General features: G+C 44.8%; 2 protein-coding genes across 2 annotated transcripts; one reads left to right on the plus strand and one right to left on the minus strand.

Moving 5' to 3' along the window:
- The first annotated feature begins 4,187 nt into the window (after window positions 1-4,187).
- On the plus strand, window positions 4,188-6,183 carry LOC103716755 (probable protein phosphatase 2C 24). Its single transcript, XM_008804896.4, is given in 5 exon segments — window positions 4,188-4,675; window positions 4,677-4,719; window positions 4,807-5,136; window positions 5,228-5,333; window positions 5,443-6,183. Coding segments are annotated over 5 exon segments (1,164 nt in total). The 5' UTR covers window positions 4,188-4,283; the 3' UTR covers window positions 5,736-6,183.
- Window positions 6,184-8,466: 2,283 nt separating this feature from the next.
- Window positions 8,467-18,810, minus strand: LOC103716756 (very-long-chain aldehyde decarbonylase GL1-8-like). The gene is given in 10 exon segments (XM_008804898.4): window positions 8,467-8,774; window positions 10,024-10,104; window positions 10,198-10,333; window positions 10,336-10,409; window positions 10,477-10,556; window positions 10,558-10,597; window positions 10,879-11,003; window positions 11,005-11,025; window positions 15,799-15,936; window positions 18,596-18,810. Coding segments are annotated over 10 exon segments (783 nt in total). The 5' UTR covers window positions 18,632-18,810; the 3' UTR covers window positions 8,467-8,722.
- Between the last annotated feature and the right edge of the window lie 2,817 nt (window positions 18,811-21,627).

The raw sequence follows: 21,627 nt of genomic DNA on the forward strand, positions 1-21,627 counted from the left end.
GCCACCTCGTCTCTGGCGTCAAGGGACTCGACGCTTAGGGCCTCCGCGGGCTTCTTTCCTTTGAGAGTTGCTAGGAAACATTGTCGTGCGGTCGGTTGGTCACCTCGGACCTCTCCAATCCCGGCCGCCGTGGGGAACCGCATGAGCAAATGGTATGTAGAGACTACCGCGCGAAGGGCGTTCAGTCCGGGTCGTCCGAGGATTGCGTTGTAGGCCGAGGGAACACGGACGACCAAGAACCCGAGCCGCACCGTGGCTTCTGCTGGTGCGACGCCCGCAGTCACAGGCAACTCAACGACACATTCGGCCGAGATAGCGTCTCCAGTGAATCCTATGAGGGGGGTGGATGTTTTGTGCAACAGTTGTCGGGACAAGCTCATCTTTTGGAAGGCCTCGTAAAACAAAATATCAGCTGAGCTTCCACTATCCACAAGAACACGCCTTACATCATAGTTCGCCATAGTGAGGGAGATCACCATGGCATCATCATGGGGGGTCTGAACCCCCTTTACATCTTCATCACAAAAAGTGATTACATTTCCGACCCGCTGCCTCTTCGCGACGGCCACCCCTGATGCTTCCGCCGAGCCCTCTGCGTTCCTCACGGGCCGAGAGCAGCCCCCAGTGATGGTGTGGATCACGCCCGCGACGGGCCGATTCTGCTTCCGAGGCTCCTGAGGGGCCGGGTCGGCCGGACGCGGGTCTGCAGGGGGACGTCGGTCGTTTACATATCGGCCGAGACGCCCTCGGCGGATGAGAGCCTCGATCTCGTCCCGAAGCTGGAAGCAGTCTTCGGTGTCGTGGCCGTGGTCCCGGTGGTACTCACAGTACGCCCGAGAGGGCCTCCTCCCAGGGATCTTCTTCATCTGCCTCGGGACCGGGAGGTCCTCTCGCCCCTTGACCTCCATAAGGATCTGGGCCCGGGGAGCCAGGAGTGGGGTGTAACGGTCGAAGCGTCGGTGCGGAGAACGAGGGCGTGGGGCGTCGTGGTTCCTCGCTGGTGATGGGCTTCTGCGCCGACGCTGAGGCGTCGGGCTTCTCCTCCGGGATGCCTCTTTTCGCCTTTTCTTCCCGAGCTTTAGAGGGGTCTCGGCGGCCTCCTTGCTCCGGTGGGCGGCCGCCTCCTCGGCGTCCGCATACTGGTTCGCCCGAGACAGCAACTCCGGGAAGCTCCGTGGCAGGCGTTTGTCCAGGGAGAAGGTGAGTCTGCCCTTCCGGAAGCCACGCTTCAGGGCTGAGAGAGCCACCTCCTGGCTCAGGTTCCGAACCTCCAGTGTAGCCTTGTTGAAGCGGGTGAGATAATCCCGCAAGCTTTCTCCCTCGTTCTGCCGGACATCGAAGAGGGAGTCGGAGACCAGCCGTCGCCGGCTACTGACGGCGAAATGGCTGATGAAGAGGCGGGTGAACTGGTCGAAGGACTGGATGGAGTTAGCCTCCAGGCCGGCGAACCATGCCCTTGCCGGGCCACGGAGGGTTGCCGGGAAGGCCTTGCAGAGGAGAGGATCCGATGCTCCATGGAGGAGCATAAGAGTCCTGAAACTCTCCACGTGGTCCCGCAGGTCCGCCGCCCCGTCGTAGGGTTCGATCGCCGGCATTTTGAACCCCGGCGGGTTTGGGGTCCGCAGGATCCTCGAGGCAAGCGCCGGCTGGGAGGAGATCTCCAAGTCAGCGAAGGGATCTTCGGAGTGGCCCTTCAGGACCTGGAGTTGTCTGTGGAGGTCGTCCACCCGCCGGTCCAGGGAGCGCGACCGGTGGGTGGGAGATAAGGAGCGGCGCGAGGGGGACTGGTTGGAGTGCGGACTCCTTGAGGACTGGGGTGTCTGGGAACGCGCCCGGGTCCGCCTCTCGTACCCCGCGCAGCTCCGGTGAGAAGGTCCTGGCAGAACGGACCGCACTCGAGAATCCTCCTCACGCCGGCGCTCCTCTCCATGGGAGAGGAAGGAGCGCGGGTGGTGAGGGACAGGCGAGCGTTCGGGGAGCAGCGGCTCCTGAGCCCGCTGCGGCACCCGAGAGATCACACCCTGCAGATTCTGCACTGCCTCTGTGAGGGTGCGAACCTGCTGGGCTAGCTGGTCGAACTGAGCAGCTTCGACCGTCTGAATGGGAGGTGGGGCGGTGGAGTGCTGCTGAGAACGTGTTGGGGACGCAGCAGCCTCCCGGCCGGAAGCGCGAGAGGTTCTGCGACCAGAAGCATTGGAAGCTCCACGACCACCTCGCCGTGCCATTACGATCGTTCTGAGATTCGGGGCCCTTCCTCTAGCGCCAACTGTTGCTGGTGGTCCAAACCGAGAACGATTGACACGACGGTGTGAACGGGGTTCCGTCTGAGTTGCCTTGGTTGGTGTTGGTTGCGCTCCACCTTCCACCGGGAGACCTGCAAACAAGCCTCGCACCACCACTGGGTAGTGGGGGCCCTCCGACGATCAAGTCAGAGGAGATTGGAGGAGGAGGAAGGATGATAATCGCAAATAAGAGAATGCTCTGGGAGATGTTGCTTACCCCCCCCCCTTCTCCCCCCAACCGCGTATATACCTGGCTGGGGGGTCTCTCAGGGGGGTTTGTCATCGTGGGGCACGATGGAGTGGCCACTGACATGGCCGTTACAGGGCGTCGTGGAGCAGCGCCGGGTACGACCATGACAGGGGCGTAGTGGAGTTCCGTTTTGTACGGCTGATACAGGAGATCGTGGAGCAGCATCGGATACAGCCGTTGCAGGGAGTAGTGGCGCAGGAGGCCGCGGCGTGCCTCTGGGGAATAGCCTGTCATTGTCGAAAGATATCCGACTCGGGGTCGGAGTGCTGGATCAGGGGGCAGCCGACTCGGGGTCGGGCTGCGGAGCCGAAGATATCCGACTCGGGGTCGGAGTGCTGGATCAGGGGGCAGCCGTGGTCTTCCTGGGCGCGCGTGCCGGTCCCGTGGGGCATGGTGGCTAAGTTCCCCCGTAACAAGTATAACATTAGATTTTAAAGTAACATAGCTATCAATTAGCGATCCGTTCTTCAGTTTGCCACCTCATGCGGCATGAGCCGAGAATGTGAACAATTACGATTTGTTCGCCTTGCTTGCCATCGTGCCAGGCCAGAGACCGCAGCCGGATGGCACGGCTACCTGCGGTCTCGTTACCAAATGTCGATGGCCAAAGAAGGCCCGACGCGTGGACGGTTACCGAAGATACGCAGCTCCACGTTCCGGCTTCCCGAACCCATCTGGCGTGGGAGGCCAGCTGTCACCTCCTCGTGCCACGGCCCTCCGCTCTCTCCATCCCAATTCCCAAACCTCGTTGCGGGCCCCGCACGTTTCTTCTCCTTGAGACATCCCACATGGCCGTGCGGCCCATCCGGCCAGCTTGCGGCCCCAACCCGATACGTGTCACGATCGCGGCACAAACGTCTCGTCCTCGCTTCGCTTTCCCGTCAAGTTTGCGTAGGAAAGAAGCAGGGCCCCACGGGCATCCGTCGACCTTGCGGTCCGTGGAAACGATTTAAATATACCGGCAGGTCCACCAGCGCGGTCCGATCAGATGATTTGTGCGAGGCTGGACGACACCTGATTTCTTCTTTCTCCTTTCTTCTTCTTCTTCGTAGGAATTATGAATAGCCCCAACTTTTTGATAATCGGGGTCTACGAACTCTCCATCTCCTTAACGTGGCGCCCAGGGAGATGACGAAAATGACGGGGAGGAGTATGCTTAACAAAAGAAAGCGCTAAAATTTCGCAGGAGAAGAAAGGCGTTACGGCAGGACGGGCATCTGTCCACCACCCCCCCGGGAACGTGGCCTTCTGATACGAGTCGACTACACGCCAGCAACGAACACGTGTCGTCGGCACAGCAATTGACCGGCTGCCTCGGAAGAGTCAGCAACGTCGTCTGAGATCCTACACGTGTCGATATCCAGAGAGGAAAAAAGAAAAAGAAATATCCGAAAAAAGAAATAATATCGACGGACCACATGCGTGTCAAAAAAAGGAGGACCTGACAGCTGCGTTTGTCGCCCTTCCTTATCAGGACGATCCACGCGTAACGACTCTTAGAGGACAGTCGAAGATGGACGGCCTAGATGAGTCCGGAGTACGACGTCACACCAACCGGGCCTGTCGAGCGGGCTGCCCGTGACGGTGACGGGTAGCTGCCCGAGAGGGCGCTTTTCTGTTGCACCGACCATGGGGCGCTGGAATTTATCCCCCTCCCCACCCCCCCCCCACCCCCCGCGGTCGGAGGCGGGGACGAGGGCGGTGAAAATATCCGTGTCCGTTCCTTAGGGTTTCAAGGGTTCTATTTGGACATGGCGGGAATTTGTTTCGAGGCGGAGGCTTCGGCCCCGGCCGCCTCTTGCGAGCCCAGCCCGCGCACGGCGAGGCGGCGGAGGTTGGATATCCGGCGGTTCAGATTCATCACCGGCGCGGAGTCGTCGAGGGCGCTGAACGAGGAGTTCAAGCGGAAGAGGCGGAGGTTGGCCTGCTCCGTCTCCCCTCTGGAGGTGCTGCAGAAGGGTTTCGGCAGCGAAGAGGAAGGCGCGGGTCCGGGACTTCCGGGGGCGAGCTCGTTGGAATCGGGGCCCTCCGATCGGTGCCCGAGGTACGGGGTGACCTCCGTATGCGGCCGGAGGAAGGACATGGAGGACGCCGTCTCTGTCCGGCCGGATTTCCTCCGGCTCTTTAGCGGGGACTCCGAAGAGACACCATTTCTTCGGTGTCTTCGACGGCCATGGATGCTCGCATGTAAAATTATAGTCTCTTTTCTCTTATTCTCGCTTTCCCTCTCCTCGTGTCCGTGTCCCTGACCGTTGCCTAATTTGCTATCGTTAGGTGGCCGTATCGTGTAAGGACCTGATGCACGGGTTGGTGGCGGAGGAGGTGGAGAGGGTGAGATCGGGTCCACCGCCACCGGCCGAGGAGTGGAGGGAGGTGATGGAGCGGAGCTTCTCGCGGATGGACGCGGCGGTGGTGAGGTGGGGCGGTGCGCCGCAGAACGCCAGCTGCCGGTGCGAGATGCAGACGCCCAAGTGCGAACACGTGGGCTCCACCGCGGTGGTAGCAGTGGTGGGCCCCGACCATATCGTTGTCGCTAACTGCGGCGACTCGCGGGCCGTTCTCAGCCGGAACGGCGTCCCCATCCCCCTCTCCTCCGACCACAAGGTAGGCTCTCGTCTGTTTCCCCTCAAATACTTTTCCGGCCGTTCGGATGAGATCTTGCGTTGAGTGGTGTCATGAATGGACGGTTTGGCAGCCGGACAGGCCGGACGAGCTGGAGCGGATCCAGGCGGCGGGGGGGCGGGTGATCTACTGGGACGGGGCGAGGGTTCTCGGGGTGCTGGCCATGTCCCGAGCCATCGGTGAGTGGCCGCTATCTTTCTTGTTTGTTTTTGGTTCGTGCTGCATGCTGCCTCCGCTCGCTCAGTTACTAACTTTTTTTCGATTTTGGTATATAAAATAAATGAACAGGGGATGGTTATCTGAAGCCATATGTGATATCGGATCCGGAGGTGACGGTGACTGAGAGGGAGGAGGGGGACGAGTGCCTGATACTGGCCAGCGACGGGCTGTGGGACGTGGTCACCAACAAGATGGCGTGCGACATCGCTCGGATGTGCCTCAGCGCAGCACCGGCGGAGGGGGGGAGCGGGTCGGACAAAGCCTGCTCCGACGCCGCAATGCTGCTGACCAAGCTGGCGCTGGCGAGGCAGAGCGCCGACAACGTCAGCGTGGTCATCATCGATCTCAGGCGGAAGAGGTGACGGCTTAGGCCTAAAAAGTTTAGGTTGAAACGGCTTCAAAAAAGGAGTGTCATTGTTCGAACTTCGTTTTTCTTTTTCTTTTTCTTCTTTCTTCTTTTTTTGGATATTAGTATCGCCATGGGGATGGAGGGGGGGGTTGGAAAAAAAAGGTCCTGATGAATTGAGAGATAAAGAAAGACGGATATGAAAATTTCTTTTTTCTGCCCAAGTTTGATAAGATAATTAATGTCCAAATGCAAGAAGCCATAGTTTTCTATTCCATCCCTATTCTTTTCCCCCTTCAAGATGAACGTATGAGCATACGATATTCTGTTTTCGATACGGGAAGGTTCGGAGACTTGGAAGGCATATCTAGTCGATTTGGAGCTGCTTATCGTTGTACGCCACGGATCGTTTGTATCAGGAGCCTGAGGAACTGCTGCGATGTTTGAAATGGAAAAAAATGTTTTGGAAAGGAAAGGGAAAAAAATGTTCTGCGATGTTGTCGTCCGTGCTAGGTGAGTTGTCCCCCAGATTCGTCTCATGAAAGACAGTATGAACAGCACATGGATCTGCTCCACATGCGGTTAGAGACTGTAGTCATAGTTTTAGAAAATATGATTTAAGAAGCCAACCGTTATTATAAGTGAATGTCCACAGCAGGGAAGGGATCAGGCTATGGCCATAGCATCTGCCTAAAATCGAATCTAACCACCAGGTTGCCTCTAATGAACGGTACTATGAGAACTGGTGGCACCTTTCCTTTCTTCCAGAAAAAGCCCGACCAATTACGAGTTCCGAGGGGATCACCATCCAGTCCGGCATCCATTCGCTTGGCTAGGCCTACCTGTTGCTAATTGGGCTAAAATACCCTCAACCAAAGCAGCTGGTCGCTAGGATTCTGATACAATCCGCCTAACGGCTTCTTGCGAGCCAGCGCATTAGCCTTTGCCTGTCAGCCTTTTTTTAAGTGTACCAAGACGCGGCCTAACCTGCCTAACCTTACCTGGCTACCGACCTGTTGGCGTGTCTGTAATCGTGCTTCAGAAATACGCAAAACGCGGCGAGATTTTGACCCATTTCAGCAGGACTGAACTAAACAGATTGATATGCAGCAGGGTTGGCCACCCAGCCAACACTTACTGAGTTACACCAAGGGAAAATGCTAAAGCTATGCTGCACCCCACGACCCCATCATAACTGATTACTTTTAAGTTTAATTTCATGTGCTGGAAAAGCTGCCGAGGGACCCTGTACTCACCCTCGTTCTGATGCCAACTCATCTTTCCCTCCCACTAATAAACTCAGAATGCTGTACCCTTGAAGCACTCCTCGTAACAATCTCCTAACTAGGACTGCAAATGGGTCGGATCGATTCATGACCCAACCCAACCCCATTTAGACCCAACCAGATCCAAATTTTAGAAACCGCGGCGCCGGATCAAATTCTAAATTTGAGCCTGTTCTATTTTTCGGGTCGGATCTGGGTCAACCCAATCTCAACCCGACCCGAACCTTTTTTTGGAGGTCAATTTAGATCTTTTAACCCAAAGACCCAATCTAACCCGACCCAAATCCGAATTACCCATTTAGACCCAAACACCCCTCTGCCCCCCTCGGTCCACCCCATCCATTGCCTCCTCTCCCGAGTGATGATGTACTCTTTCTCCTTCACCAAACCCTAAACTATCTCCAGATATCTCTCGAATTCTCGACTCTGAGAGGCAACAGCGGTCATCAGATCCAAGATTTGTTGCTGCTCTCCTCATGGTTGTGCTCGTCGTCATCTTCCTCGCCGGCAGAGCCATTGCGGCGGACACTCCTGCCCCGAGCAGCACCTCCACCGCTGGTCCCGTCGCTTCTTTCCCTCGCCATCGCTGTCGTCGCCTCATCCATTGCGCTTCTCCTCGAATCTTTCCGCCACTGAGATCTCCACTGATGCTGGGTCAGATCCGTAAATCTCTGCAGCTCGGCAGCTTTTCCGATTTGAGTTTTGTGATAGACGGTGCCTTTCTTAGTCTAGATACTTCATATATGTGGTTATTTAGAGATTTTGGTTGGTTTTTTTCTCCTAGCATTGTTCGAGTCACTTCTCCCTAGACGTCTTTTGTGGTTCTTTGTGGTTAGATCTGAACCTTAAGGTAATAAGGATGTAATAAGGATGCATACGTCTAGGATTCGTTCTCTCTGAGAGATTTTGTAGATTACTTCTACTACATGGATCTATATTATTTGGTGTTCTTTTTGTCCACCTTAGCTTTGATTCTTGATGGATTTGGTATTTGTAACGAATGATCTGGTACTTTAATGCTGCATTATTGATATGCATAATCCGGATCCGACCCAGATCCAAATTTTGAGTCGGATCTGGATTATACATGGATTCAATCCAATCCGAATAACCTCTTGAGTCAAAAATTGTAGCTCTGGATCCCACCTGGTCTTCAATTGAGTCAAATCTGGATTAGAATCTGAACAAAAAGCCAGATTGAATTGGGGTCGCTCAAGACTCGACCCATTTGCATCCCTACCCTCAACTGAAACTGTTCCGTATATCCTCCGGAATGAGAGCTCAGCTTTAAGCAAAAAAAATGAGAGCTCAGCCACCTGAGCTCCCTTTCTACCAGCCTGAATGCCTTTGCGACACCTTCAACAAAATGGCAGATGACCAAGTGGTACTGTAAGTAACCAAAAAAAAATGCTCACACCTCCAATGAGCCTGGATTGTCCAAATGCACATGTTACCAAAGACTCACTAATCAAGAAAAAAGCTGCTGCAGCCCTTCATCAGTACACTAGAAACTACATTCCGACAAGGTGCCAAAGAGAGATGAGAGCCCTTAAAATAGTTCCTCATAAGTTTTGATACTCGTTCATAACACAATTTTGACACTTATCCTTGCACCACCGGACACTAAAAGAGGACACCACATCAAACTTATTGAGATGCTTTAATACCAGTTCAGGATATCTAAATATAACTCGCTACTTAATATTATTTTTCCTTCTCACTCCTCAAGTGCTTTTAGCTTCCGATAACCTTTATCAGTGCCAAATAACCTGATAGTGGTGGAAAGTTCGATTGGTTAGAAGATCGTTCTACAAGTCATACAACAACAATATTGATATATGGCAGTTTTGAAAAGCATATCTGAGATGCTAACTTCTGAAGTCCAAATGCAATGGATTAGTCTTGGGAAACAAAAACAACCAGAGGGAAAGACGTTGGTTTTCATAAAACATGCCCATGGTCTCAGAACCATGTTCTCTCAATATACAAATTGTACAAGCAAGATTTGTGACTTACACTCTATTAAAGGTGACTGATTTAATTAGCCAAATAAACTAAACCAGCAAATTTTTGCATGTCAATTAGGAATGCCCATGTTCTTTTTGTCTCTAGCATCCGGAAAGAATATATTAATAGATGAACCTACGAAGGTGGCACAAAGATATACATAAAGAAAAGAAAGTTCATGTTTATAGATTGTTCTAGCGTGCCACCTGCAAAGGTGGCACAAAGATATATAATTATTTAATCAGCCAAATCCATGAAAAACCAACTGGCAAATTTTTGCATGTGCCAATTAGGAATGCCATGTTTTTTACCCTGAAATCTGGAAAGAATATATTCCAACAGATGAACCTGCAAAGGTGGAACCTAGATATTCATGAAGAAGAGAAATTTATGTTTTTAGAATGTTCTAGTGCTCTCAATTGAATTAATTTGCTTTCTGAAAACAATTTTGTTAAAGCTAGATTCTGGTGCCTTTTAATTTTCCTGCTGGGATCTAGCAGTCACAAAAAACCATAACCATCAGATCTTGTCCTAACTATTTTGGCAGGATTGGCGACTTTAAAACTCTCTTGAATTACACCAGAAGTGGTGACCACAAGGCTGCATCCTTGAAGAGAAATAAGGCATGGGACATGCACCAAACCAAAGGCCAACGTAGGAACCAATCATGATGCAATTTGATGACCAAGGAATCTGTTAACTCTATCACCAAGGATATAGCAAGGTGTACTTCTAGAGAATGTTGCATGTGAAGTTTCGCTGATCCAATTGTCTGTGTATTATGTCCATTGTTTGTTAGCCTCTGTTGTTGTTTACAAATAACTATATGTACCATATAATGAGATTTTAAGTGTACATGTTGATTGATAGTGATTGAAGGCAGGTCCTATTGTCATTTAATTAGCCTCTAAAAATATGAAAATTAGATGGTGCAACAGCTGTCATGACTATGACAATGCAAATTGCTATCTAACTGATTCATAGTATACATGCACAACAATATACACTCACCAGTCCATGTAGATGAAAGTTGATGAGTAATTTCCAGACTTGGTGTAGAGCACACGATGATGGTAGTCATGAAATTCCGCACTATAACATCAACCAACCAGGTGTCAGGAGATGAACACCACAACTCAGAAAGGCTTCAACTGGGAGATCAAAACGGAAAAGGTTGTAACTCACCCTCCATATAATGGCAAGAATTTGGCAGGGCTCCATGGGAAGTGGTATCCACTATGAGCCTCAACTGTCTCCAGGACTCTCAATATCACCCATAACCACAGAGTGAGCATATGCGGACCAGTGAGAGCAGGACCATAATGGTTGCAAAGCCAAGAAATAATATTTCAGCAGGATGGGCATATTCAGAAGTTAATCCAAATGGAGTAGCATATCTGCATAATACGTACATATAAGGAGAGTAGTAATGAACGAACAAACTGTAGAAGTAATGCTACGTACTCATGATGAATACTGTGGACATGCTTGTATAGCCATTTTGTGTGCAGCACTCTATGTCCCCAGTAGAACACAAAGTCCTCCCAGGATAAAGTAGAAAAGTATTTGAGATAGAATAACACTCCTGCAAAACAGAACCATGGATCCACATAAATAACATGAACCTTTGCTGAAGTCAACAAGCAACTCCCATCTATTTGGATTGTACTTAATATTTTTTTTTTTCCTCATGCCTTTCAAGCCATATAATGGAGACATCACAAGCTTTTTCAAATGTTTTCAGGTGCACAGCAAAGTGTGGTTTTTGATTCCACTAAAAATTGCATGGACATTCGTGCAAAGATGAAGCTTGCTTGGGAGCATAATTGATTCTAGAGCATCATAACAGAGGAAACCTGTTAATACCAGGGTGGCAATGGAAGACTGCTTCTCAGGCCCATGTATCTGAAGGCAGGATAAGAAACGATCATAACTGGCAAGTTCACACAGACATGATAGAGGATTAGGCGCATGACACATTTTCCCTGCGCATTCTGGAGTGTTACTCTTTTTCTGCAAAGATAAATAGTTTGGTCATTGAAATATCAAACCAAAAAAGAAGTCGTAGGAAAGGTGTACATGGTGCATGCTTAAAAAATTCATGTCAGATCAGCTAATACAAGGACAACTACAAATTGATTCCCTAAAACAACACCAGAAAATGTACAAGCAAAGATTCTGGTACACATCAAGAAAAGTTACAAAATGTCGATGGAAGTATGCCGAGTCACTTGTTGACTGCTATAAGGTTCAAAAAGACTCCAGCTAAATGCACAATTTTCAGGCCATGGACTGCTAGATGAATTAAGAGATGGATTTCATAACTGAGCAGTTAAAAGCAGATTCAACATCTTATTAGCAGTCCTATTTAACATCAACATGGTTAAATAAAGTTTTCTTATCAGTCGGAACATGTAGCTTACCAACTTGTTCAAAGCCAAGCATAAATGCTCATACATTTTTGATCCAAGAGGATCACCAGACCTGTTGTGGACCACTCTGGCCACTTCACACAGGTCTGGACAGGGTTTGGAGGCAAGCTCTGCTAGATCCAAACAAATTTGCATATCAAAACTTTCGGGGCTATAACTTTCCAATAACACATCTAATTGAGGTGCTCTTTTCTAAAAAAATGGCTTTAAATTTACAAGGATGCACCAACCCCTGGGTTCATTGCACCTAGGTAACATTAGGTTTTGAAAATATATAGGCCTTGAAACAGGCCAATCAAAGTAAAAGTTTTCTTTTTGGATAAAACTTCGACCATGCATATCTTCAGAAAGATTTTAGCTTTTTTTCAAGATTATTTCTACTAGCTTGCTGTTTAGGAAAAACTGCGACCTCTTCTAACTGGAACATAAATATGATCCAGATTCTATAAGGGCAGATCTTGCTAGTGTAAATGGAGGATCTATGTAATAGTTTTAATCATCTTTAATGAAAGAAGAGGGTTTAAAACCTGCTTTTGAAAATTCTAGTATTCTCTCTTATTTTTACAAAGGGATTTGAGTTGAGCAGATTGAGGGGGAAAAAAATCTTCTTTCTCCCTGATTGGATTACATTTCATGGTAGAATACAAGAATAATAGTCTTAGCACAATTGCTATGCAAATTGAAGGACAAGAGATTGTCCATACAAGTTGGTTTTGGACAGTAAATTAATCCAAAAACATGCTTTGATTGCTATGATAAAAACAGGTTATTACAATATAAATAGCATCCTTTTTATCTAAACACAAAAAAATAGGTGGCAAATGTGATGGAGCTGAAAACAGACCTTGAAACATTAAAAAAATTGAACACCCAATCTCAGGGTCAAAGAGCGAAATGGTATCTTGCTATTTGTTACTCCAGTTGATGATTGGAGTTCAAAGAAGGTACAAAAGCTTGCAGTGGGGCATACAAAATGATGCGTGGCAATCTTTCGATGACATGAAAGAATGGATAACACTAAGGGCTCATTTGGTTCGCGGGAAAAGAAGGGAGGAAAGTGTGGTCAACGGAAAAGTAATAAGATGCCTCTTGTTTGGTTGAAGTTTTCAAATGAGAGAGATGGAAAAGTTGTACTCCCATATGAATATAGTTCCCACATTTCATGGAAAAGTCTTTCCCATGAGAAACATGGAAAAGTTACTTTTCCATGAGGCGGGAATCACTCTATCTTTATTTTTTTCTAAAAAGACTCTTCAGCATTAAAGAGGCATTAAAGACCTAACTTTTATTAAGGGTATAATAGGAATTACACATAACTTTCCCAGAAAAGTGGATGGTCAACCAAATATAAACACTCTAAAAATCTGTCACTTTTCCATGTTAAACCAAACATGCCAAAAGTACATTCCCAGGCATTTTCTTCCCAGGAATCATATTCCTAGGGGAAAAAATGCTTCCCGCGAACCAAACGAGCCCTAAGAGTAAGGTGCATAATATAGTGAAGACAACCCATCAGCCTATACGAGGTTAGGTATTAGTGGAGATCATCATTTTTATGGGATAAAACTTCAAATGGAGTTAAATCATGGTTTCAGCAAGAGTCATATAGAATACACATGTACTACAGTAGAATCAAATTTATATTATACCAAATCAGATACCATTAAGGAGAAAGTGCAATCTTTGGAGACATACAAAATTGCAATTATGTTAAAGATTCTTCTTCAGGAGGCAATAGAGTCATCACCACCAATCATCAACAATTAGTAGATCTGTGGTACCAAATGACAAGTGTCGTGCAAAGAGGTACAAAGGAGACAGCCTGTGGAAGCATTATTAAGGAGGAAATTTATATAATATCCTGCCCAGTAAAGACATTTAATCAAATGTTTGATAGCCTCTTTGATGTTCTTTCTTCAGTTCCCATTCTAGTATCTGCCATTCTCTTTCTGCTTCAGTCTGCATATATGTCAGACTTCCCCCTTTGATGCATTACCTATAATTTTTGGTTAAAAAGTATTGCCAAAAAATTTGTAGCAATCAGGAAAAAAGTGGAAGAATGGGAAAAGAATAAATATGAACAATAATTTATAATTTAGAAATGAGAGAAGGGTGACTTAGATGAGTTGGACATCTATAACGTAACCCAAGGTGTGCACCAGCATCGTGTGATTTCATACATGTAGAAGGAATGAAAAAAGGTAGAGGACCGAAAATCACATAGGATGAAGTAGTACCGGCCCAACCCTTAAGCGACCCAGGCGGTTGCCTAAGGCCCTGGCCCAAAGAAAGGCCCCGGCAAGCGAGCGAGAAAGAGAGAGAGAGAGGGAAAATCTCAAAATAGAAAGAAGGTCGGAGAGGGCAGCGGAGGAGGCCTGAGAGTTATCACAGCAAGAAGAGGGAGACGACGTGGAGGAGGGTTTTGCTCGCAACTCGCCCCATGACGATATGCCACCCCCAGCGGCACCGCCCTCCGCAACGGTGCCGCCTCCATCTCCTCCTCCCCCTCCTCCTCCTTCTAGAAGACCGCCCCCTCTTCTCAGCCGATTCTGGTGTCCTCTCTCTCGATCTCCCACCCGATCGGTTATCCCCATCGGGGCTTGGCTTCCGATTTCGTGATTTCTTGCTTTCTTGATCCAGGTAATGCTTCGTTGAAGAAGAGGGTAGAGGATGTGATGCCGATCGCCGCCGAGCACGAGCGGGATGAGATTGAGTTCGAGTTCGAGCTCGAGGTAGGTTTTATCATGTCTTGCTTTCTTGTGCTCCCCTTCTTGCTTGCTTGATTGCTTCATGAGAGATAATCGCGATCTTGCCCACTTCTTATTTCATTTTGCTGGATTCAGGGAAGGAAGATTTTCGATATGGAGGCTCCAGTCGGTCCGTTCGGCACCAAGGTCAATGGCTCTGATTTATTCTGAAATTTGCTTCAGATTTTGAAAGTCCTGAGATTCTGATATTGTCATTTTCTATTTCATTGGTGTTCTATTATTGTTATTATTGTTATTATTCTTGTTATTGTTAAATTATAATTAGATCTAGTCGATGATAGATAGTAAATATAGATCTTTCTATTTTATATTCTTGTAATATTGTGTGACAAAAAGACATGTTATAGACCTAAACGATGGATAATGTGGAGACATACAGATCCATCAAATAAAATTGATAGCAGAAAAATGTCATAAACTTTAAAACTTCTCTTGGTGCTCCCAGGAGAGTACCAGAGCCTAGCGGTAGGCTTCCCTGGGTGGAGTTTGGGTCTCACATGAGAGCCTAGCGGAGAAGTTTTTCAAAATTAAAGTTGATAAAATCTTATTTGCGGTCAACTATGTCATAAGAAATATTAAATGAATTAGCTATATTATCAATTGAAAATAATATTTTAATGAATCTAGAGTACAAAAGTTTAATTAGTAATTTTGCATCTCAAAAAGCTAGACGAATTATTTTTAAATAAATTTTTAAAATAATTTGCACTTATTAAAAAAATTTTCATCATTTTTTTTTAAAAAAAAAAAGACCTCTCTTAGTGAGTTCGCCTTAGGCCCCCAAATGCATTGGGCCGCCCCTGCCCCAACTAGTTTGGGATTACGGCTTAGTTGAGTTGAGTTTAATAGTTTGTAATTTGAGAAGCCAAATTCAGAGCAAGGGTCTATCTACATAAAGACCATTGTCATCAACCACATACAAAGTCATCATACTCTTCAGGTCTCAAAGCCAAATAGTTTGCATTTCATCAAAAAGACATGAGTTTTATGATAGATTTTAGATAATAGTTGAAAATAATTCCTAGTCTAGATATACAAGTAGAAAGAAGTGGCGTATCTCATTGACTCTAGCATGAAGGACACTATAAATAGGATGCAATATAATGACAAATAAGAATCTAATGGCCTATAAGGAAACAAGAGGGGAACTGATGACATTCAAGAAACCAACTTGTACTTACTAAAAGAAGATCCAGTGCATCAATTACATTTATTCCATTTTCCAGAAATGAAGAAGAAGGAGATGCATCAGAATCTGATCAAGGGGTTTCCCCTCCTTGCCAAGAATCTAGAACTTATCACCAGTGCCAATTCCAAGAAGTATAAGTCGAAGTCAAGTTGCAATATACTGAAACTTAGAACACAGCTAGCCGCACATATAAAACAAAGCTAAGCAAACAAGAAAAAGCTCGTAATTCAATTTGTATTTCGGACAAATAGTCACAAGGAAATAATTATCTTCTTGGATGGAACAATAACATCATAAAGATTTAGCTATTGCAGCATTCCAGTGCATGAACAGGGAAGAGATATTAAACATTACAGTTCAAAAGTAAATAACATAAGCTGGGAAATTCTAAGCAAACCTGAATTTTGTATTGGTTGAAAAGACCTGCCCTCTCAAAGCATAAAGATGGAAGCCCAGAAAGGAAGAAAACACTTTCATGTACTATGAAAGTACCCAGGGTAGCCAATTGAAATTCACTGAAATGAGTGATCAGATACTGCAGAACCAAAAATTAGGAACAATTAGAAACTATCCATGTGGATAACAGTTGGCATCCAGTCAAGAAGTTGTAACAAGAAACTCAGGCAAACACCAAGAGTCTTTATAACTTTGCTGGAAACATGTGGATCTACTGCCAATAGTTGAGAGTTCAGCATGCAAGCTACTGTATGCAGAAAAGAAGTGCATCTTGTGAGTTGATCCAAAGTCTACTTGTCCAACATATTCATGTCTTGAAAGCACTTAAATAAATAGCAATAGGAAAATAAGTGCAAGTGCAGATTATAAATAAGTAGAAACAAGGAGATCAGGTTGTTGTCATTCGAGCCAGGTAGACCCATTACTGAATTGTAAACACAAATACCTTAGACAATGTGCATAACAATTGCTTACATAACATGAATGGGTCAGAGGGTAACAATGCTGTCAATGTGCTATCGAGAAATTTGATATGCGACAACGTTGTTGATGACAATTGCATGGCTATCACAGGCACTTGCTTAGGTTCCTAGGTCCAATGAAGAGTGGTGCTTGCACCATAGGTGTTTTTGGGGCCATGGAACTTAGGGAAGTACATAGACTAGGCTCAATGGACCAAACTGATCCCCTGGATCTTTCTTGCTAAACAGAAACTTTTGCAGGACATTTTTTTTTTGATATTAACAACAATTTAGAATTATTTTTAACATAACATTAGTAAACATATTTTAAAATTTTAGCATACATATTGGTTGAAATTGTATTTCAAATTTAATGACAAAAATGGTAAATAAGTATTAGAATTAAATTTATTACAAGTATTTCCAACGGTCATGGAAGCCATTGGGAACAATATACAACACTTTTAATATAAGTAACAATATTTAGAAGCACCATGTTATGATTTTTTGAAATACAAATCAGCCTTACATATTTATCAATATCAGCATTAATATAAGCAACATTTTTTCTTTTATTTATATGGACAAAAAATATGACCATGTTTTTTCTTAGCATATACATGCAAAATTCCCATGTATAATGTATTGCTCTATATGCCATAGGCTGAGCTACAGGGCAGAAAGCAGGGCCCTTTATTAAAGATAATCAAGAACCAAAAAACCTTCATTTCAAAAAAGGAAAAAGAATCACCCGGAGGCTTTAAAACAAAAAAGCCTCACCTTCCAATAGCTAAAACCCACGCACTTAAGCATGTCCTTATTCCAAAGCAGTTCACGCAAAACCGCAGTCCCTGAAAGGCATCATAATTGGGAGGGACATGTCCCTTTATTTGGGAATTGAGCTAGGCAAGCACCTCGGGACAAAAGAGCAATCACTTGAGGACCAACACGACACCTACAGTCTGAAAGACCACGTATTCTAACAGCTGTGACCCATAAAAGGTAGCAAGTTAGATCAAATGTACAAAGCACACTTGAGGCAATATGAAGAGTCTTCACGAGCTCTCAATCTTTGTGATACTAAATGAAAGATGACATTGTTTAAATATTATTGATAGTTTGACACTGTAAAACTGAGAATCTCATTTTTCATGGGATCTTCATCATTGTTTTCATGAGATTGTGAAACCTTTGGGAGCACAAGTTGGGTGTGCAGAAAAGTTTCAACTTAAATCAAACAAAGAATTGTTCTTAAATTATATGTCAAGGGACAGACTATTTCTAATGTCTTCTTATAGATCTGAGATTAGGTAAATGGGATAGTTGTGCAGAATCAAAAAGGGGGGAAAAAAAGAAATTCCTACACATGAATTTTTTAAAAAAATGCAGTTCTTGACCGAGAAGGAAACAAGGATGTTTTAGTGCTAATCTTGTTCAATCAACAATTATGGCTTAGCTCTAATGGTAGTGCATGTGACTCCTTCGTAAACGAAGCCATCTAAACATCATCAACATGTTTTTCGATATATGCAATCTCACCACTTACTTGACTCTTCAAGTGGCACAGGAAGACAGTATTAATGGATTAGTTGATTTTACTAGAGTTACGAACAAGCATGATCACATCACACCCCACTATGAACAGATGTAATGTTACAATATGAGAATCGAGACTTCAGAAGGTGCCAAATCAGTAATCAGTGATCAAACGTAGTAGTAATACAGCCTTCGTTCAGAAATTTCTAGAAATACATGAAAATATGGACCCAGAAATGATCGAATACTATCACGCAACCCATGCAGCTTCTATAATCGATGAGGACCGCGATCTTTTTTTTAAATCTTCGCCACTGTTAGAGCAGTAAAAACACTGACTCTGTTACCCGATTTGCCTCTTTCCCTCCAGGCAACAAGCCTCCGATTCCTCTTCTAGCACCACGCCCTCTAATAAAACCATCTAACGCAAACAAGAGTCCGAGATGAGCATCAAGAATCGCTCAAAACCGGATCAAAAACATCTCCAAAATCCTAGTAATGATCCAATAAAAGTCAAATCAAAACCCACGACCATCCAAGAAAGCCCAAGATCGACCCCTTCAAGAAAACACAAAAAATCAAGAGCAGATCAGAGGAGATTTTTAAGCAAAAAGCGAGAAGAGAAGCAGAATCACAGATCCGATCGCAGGCGCAGCACAGAAACACAGATACTAGGGTTTAGAGACGGCGCTTCAAAGAATGTGGCATGAAAAGAGAGCGACATGAGCATAGAGATGGTACCGTCCAGCCGGCTTCGAGAAGAGACGCCATGGCCATGGTGGATGAGGGGAGGGGAGCGGCGACGGGAGAGCAAGATTTACTAGGGAGAGGAGGAGGAGGAGGAGGAGGAGAGGAAGGCGGTGGAGAGGAGAGTGGGAGAGAGAGAGTGTCCGCTCGGAGCGCGGACAGAGACCACGCGGGCGGAGTGACAGACTGTCGTCCATGTGGTGAGGGGAAGCCGTCCGTATATGGAGAAGAGGAATCCTCGTGAGGCGGGCTTTTGCAAGCGAAATCAGACTTGCCCTGGCCCCGCAATTCGATCCTTCTCCACGTCACGCAAGATGCCGCCCTCCTGCCCGCCCCCCAAATAAAACCCATTTTTTTATAACAGGAAGAGAAAATTACTGCACCCAATAAGGGCACACCCCCTAAATCCGCTACAATGTATCGAGCTAAAGCACAAGGCAAGTCCTAGATTCGCTGAGAGGCTTTCTAATTATGCTAAGGCCCATTTGAAGGAATTATTAACGGCAAATTTTTAGAAATAGAGCTTTTATACAAAACTATTTACTATTTGGTAATTATATTTATAAAGTGTTATACCACTTTAACATGCATTTGGTAAACAGACTGAGAAAATATTTTTGGTATGACAAAATGATTATAAAAAATATTACATAGTATTATATAATAGAGCATAATAAAATATAATATATATTAATACATAAATATATAATATAATATAATATTATTGTAATATAATAAAATATTATTATAATATAGTAATATAATATTGTATGCTATAGCATAATAATTTAATATAATATTAAATTACTTAACACAATATATCAATGTATTATGATATAATGTAATATAATATTATATTTGTAGTATAATACAATAATAAAGATATAAAATATTATAATTATTACCATAAATTAATTTTCTATAATATAACAAATTTTCTAGCTATGTGATAAAATTGGTTAAACAATTATTAAAGAAACATTTTGTATAATTGTTATATTTTATGACGGGCATTTGGGTCAAAAAAAAAGCTTTTCAACCGGACCTAAAAATATTTTTTCGGAAAGCTCCAAAATAGAGCTTCTTGCAAAAAGCTGAATGTGCTTTTTAACCCTTCAAAAGCTCTCCCAAACGGAGCCTAAATGGTCTGTCATATGATTTGCTTCCTTGAACACATGCGCAACAAAATATTAAGTTTTTAGAAATTTATACTTGCTATATTCAAAAACGATAATAAACAAGTCAAGTCGAGCTTAGATTTGAATCAAGCTCGAGCAGCTTAACTCATTTGCACCTCCTATCCTAAACAATTGAGTGGACCTTGGAGGTTGGCGACGTGGATGGAGTGGAAAGTGGCAAATCTTTAGGTATAATACTCACTCATCTTCTGCTTTACTAAGTCCAAGAGTGCAATGGAGCCAAGCTAAGTCGAGTAGCTAGACACTCAAGCTCGACTCGATTCAAAATATTTGGGCTTGAAACTTGACTCAAGATTGATTGAACCTTAATATCCAATCTCAAACTTGAATCAATAAAAAAAAAAAGCAATACTTGAAATCGACTCGGCTCGATTCGACTATTGACGGAGCTATGCTCAAGCTGGAATTCGAGCCTTAGTCATAATTAATATAGTTAAAACAAAATATAACAAAATATTATTTTTTTAATATAAAATTAATAATATATTAGAAAATAAAAAATATAATATTATTAAAATGTATATATATATTCGACCAAACTTGCGAACCTTCTAATCAAGTATTTTACTATTCGAGCTTGGTAATAGTCCAGTCGAGTCGAGCTCAAGTAGCTTGCGAGCTACTCGGCTCATTTGCACCCACTATCTTGGACTACTAAATGGATTCTGGAGGTTGGTGGCATGCATGGAGTGGAAGTGCGCAAGTCAACCCCGTGTGGCAAGAGCATGTGGTAATTTTTCACCGAATGTGCTTTATTTATTTTTTCCCTTAAAAAAAAGATAGATGACAATTGAAAGTTGTGAATCCCTCTACATATAAATTGCAACGGAAAATCTAAAATAAAAGTACAAAATTGTATAAAAATAGCAATAATTTATTGGAATATTTTGAACTCATGCAAGCATTTCTAAATTATATGAGAAATGCAGATAGAAACCAAAATTTTGAGATGCTCGTCTGTTGCATGTTCCCTAAAATGATGAGCCTCAAGAGGAGGGAAGAATTCTCACCAATGTACTGCAAATGCAAGCTCCAGCGTAGACTGATCAGCACTCCACAACTCATTTTTGAGACAAAAATGACAAGAAGCAGGAGAAGAAAGAAAGGGGAAAAAAAAAAGGTTTCTTGCTGTGATGGTTTTTCGAAAAACTTCTCCCATCCTATGGTCGATGATATTAGGGAGCAAAGGAAAATCTTCATCAGATAGCAATGTCATATGTATAGACAATTGGATGGTACAAAAATCTGTCAAGAGGAGATGGGGGAGATTAGTTATTTATGGCTCATGCTATTACTATTCCACAATGTAATATGAGGCATAATTTCTCGAATGGTTTGCTTATGGATCGGCATCGTAACGTATTCATGCTGTAAGGGTTGACCGTCGCTGGAAAAACAAAGAATTTCAGCGCAGCATCGAGGCCAGTTCGCACGTGAGAAACGCGACAGTACGCGAGCTCGCCTACCGTCACCAACTCGGGCTGGAGCTGCAGGGAACGTATCTTTTGTGTTTTGTCGTTTCAATGGCTCGATCTTTCTTGGAGCCAGTTATTTACCGGTGGTGTTACCGCCGGTCACGTCGACGTTTAGATACCACACCAAACCCCGGACACCACCGCCGGCCGCATCGAGAGTCGAGAGAAATGTTGCCGGTGATCCTAATCGATCACATGATATCACGTGCTCATGTCCAAAAGGTGGGCCCATGGGTGCTTCGCTTAAGTTCCGAATTCAGTGCGCGACAGTTTTTATCAGTTTCTGCGGCCGGTCACATGCAAACGCAAACAAAAATGGAGACAAGATTCTGGACGGGCTTCCACACCCCAC

This window comes from Phoenix dactylifera, chromosome 13 (assembly GCF_009389715.1).
Source record: "Phoenix dactylifera cultivar Barhee BC4 chromosome 13, palm_55x_up_171113_PBpolish2nd_filt_p, whole genome shotgun sequence".
Classification (NCBI taxonomy): Eukaryota; Viridiplantae; Streptophyta; class Magnoliopsida; order Arecales; family Arecaceae; genus Phoenix; species Phoenix dactylifera.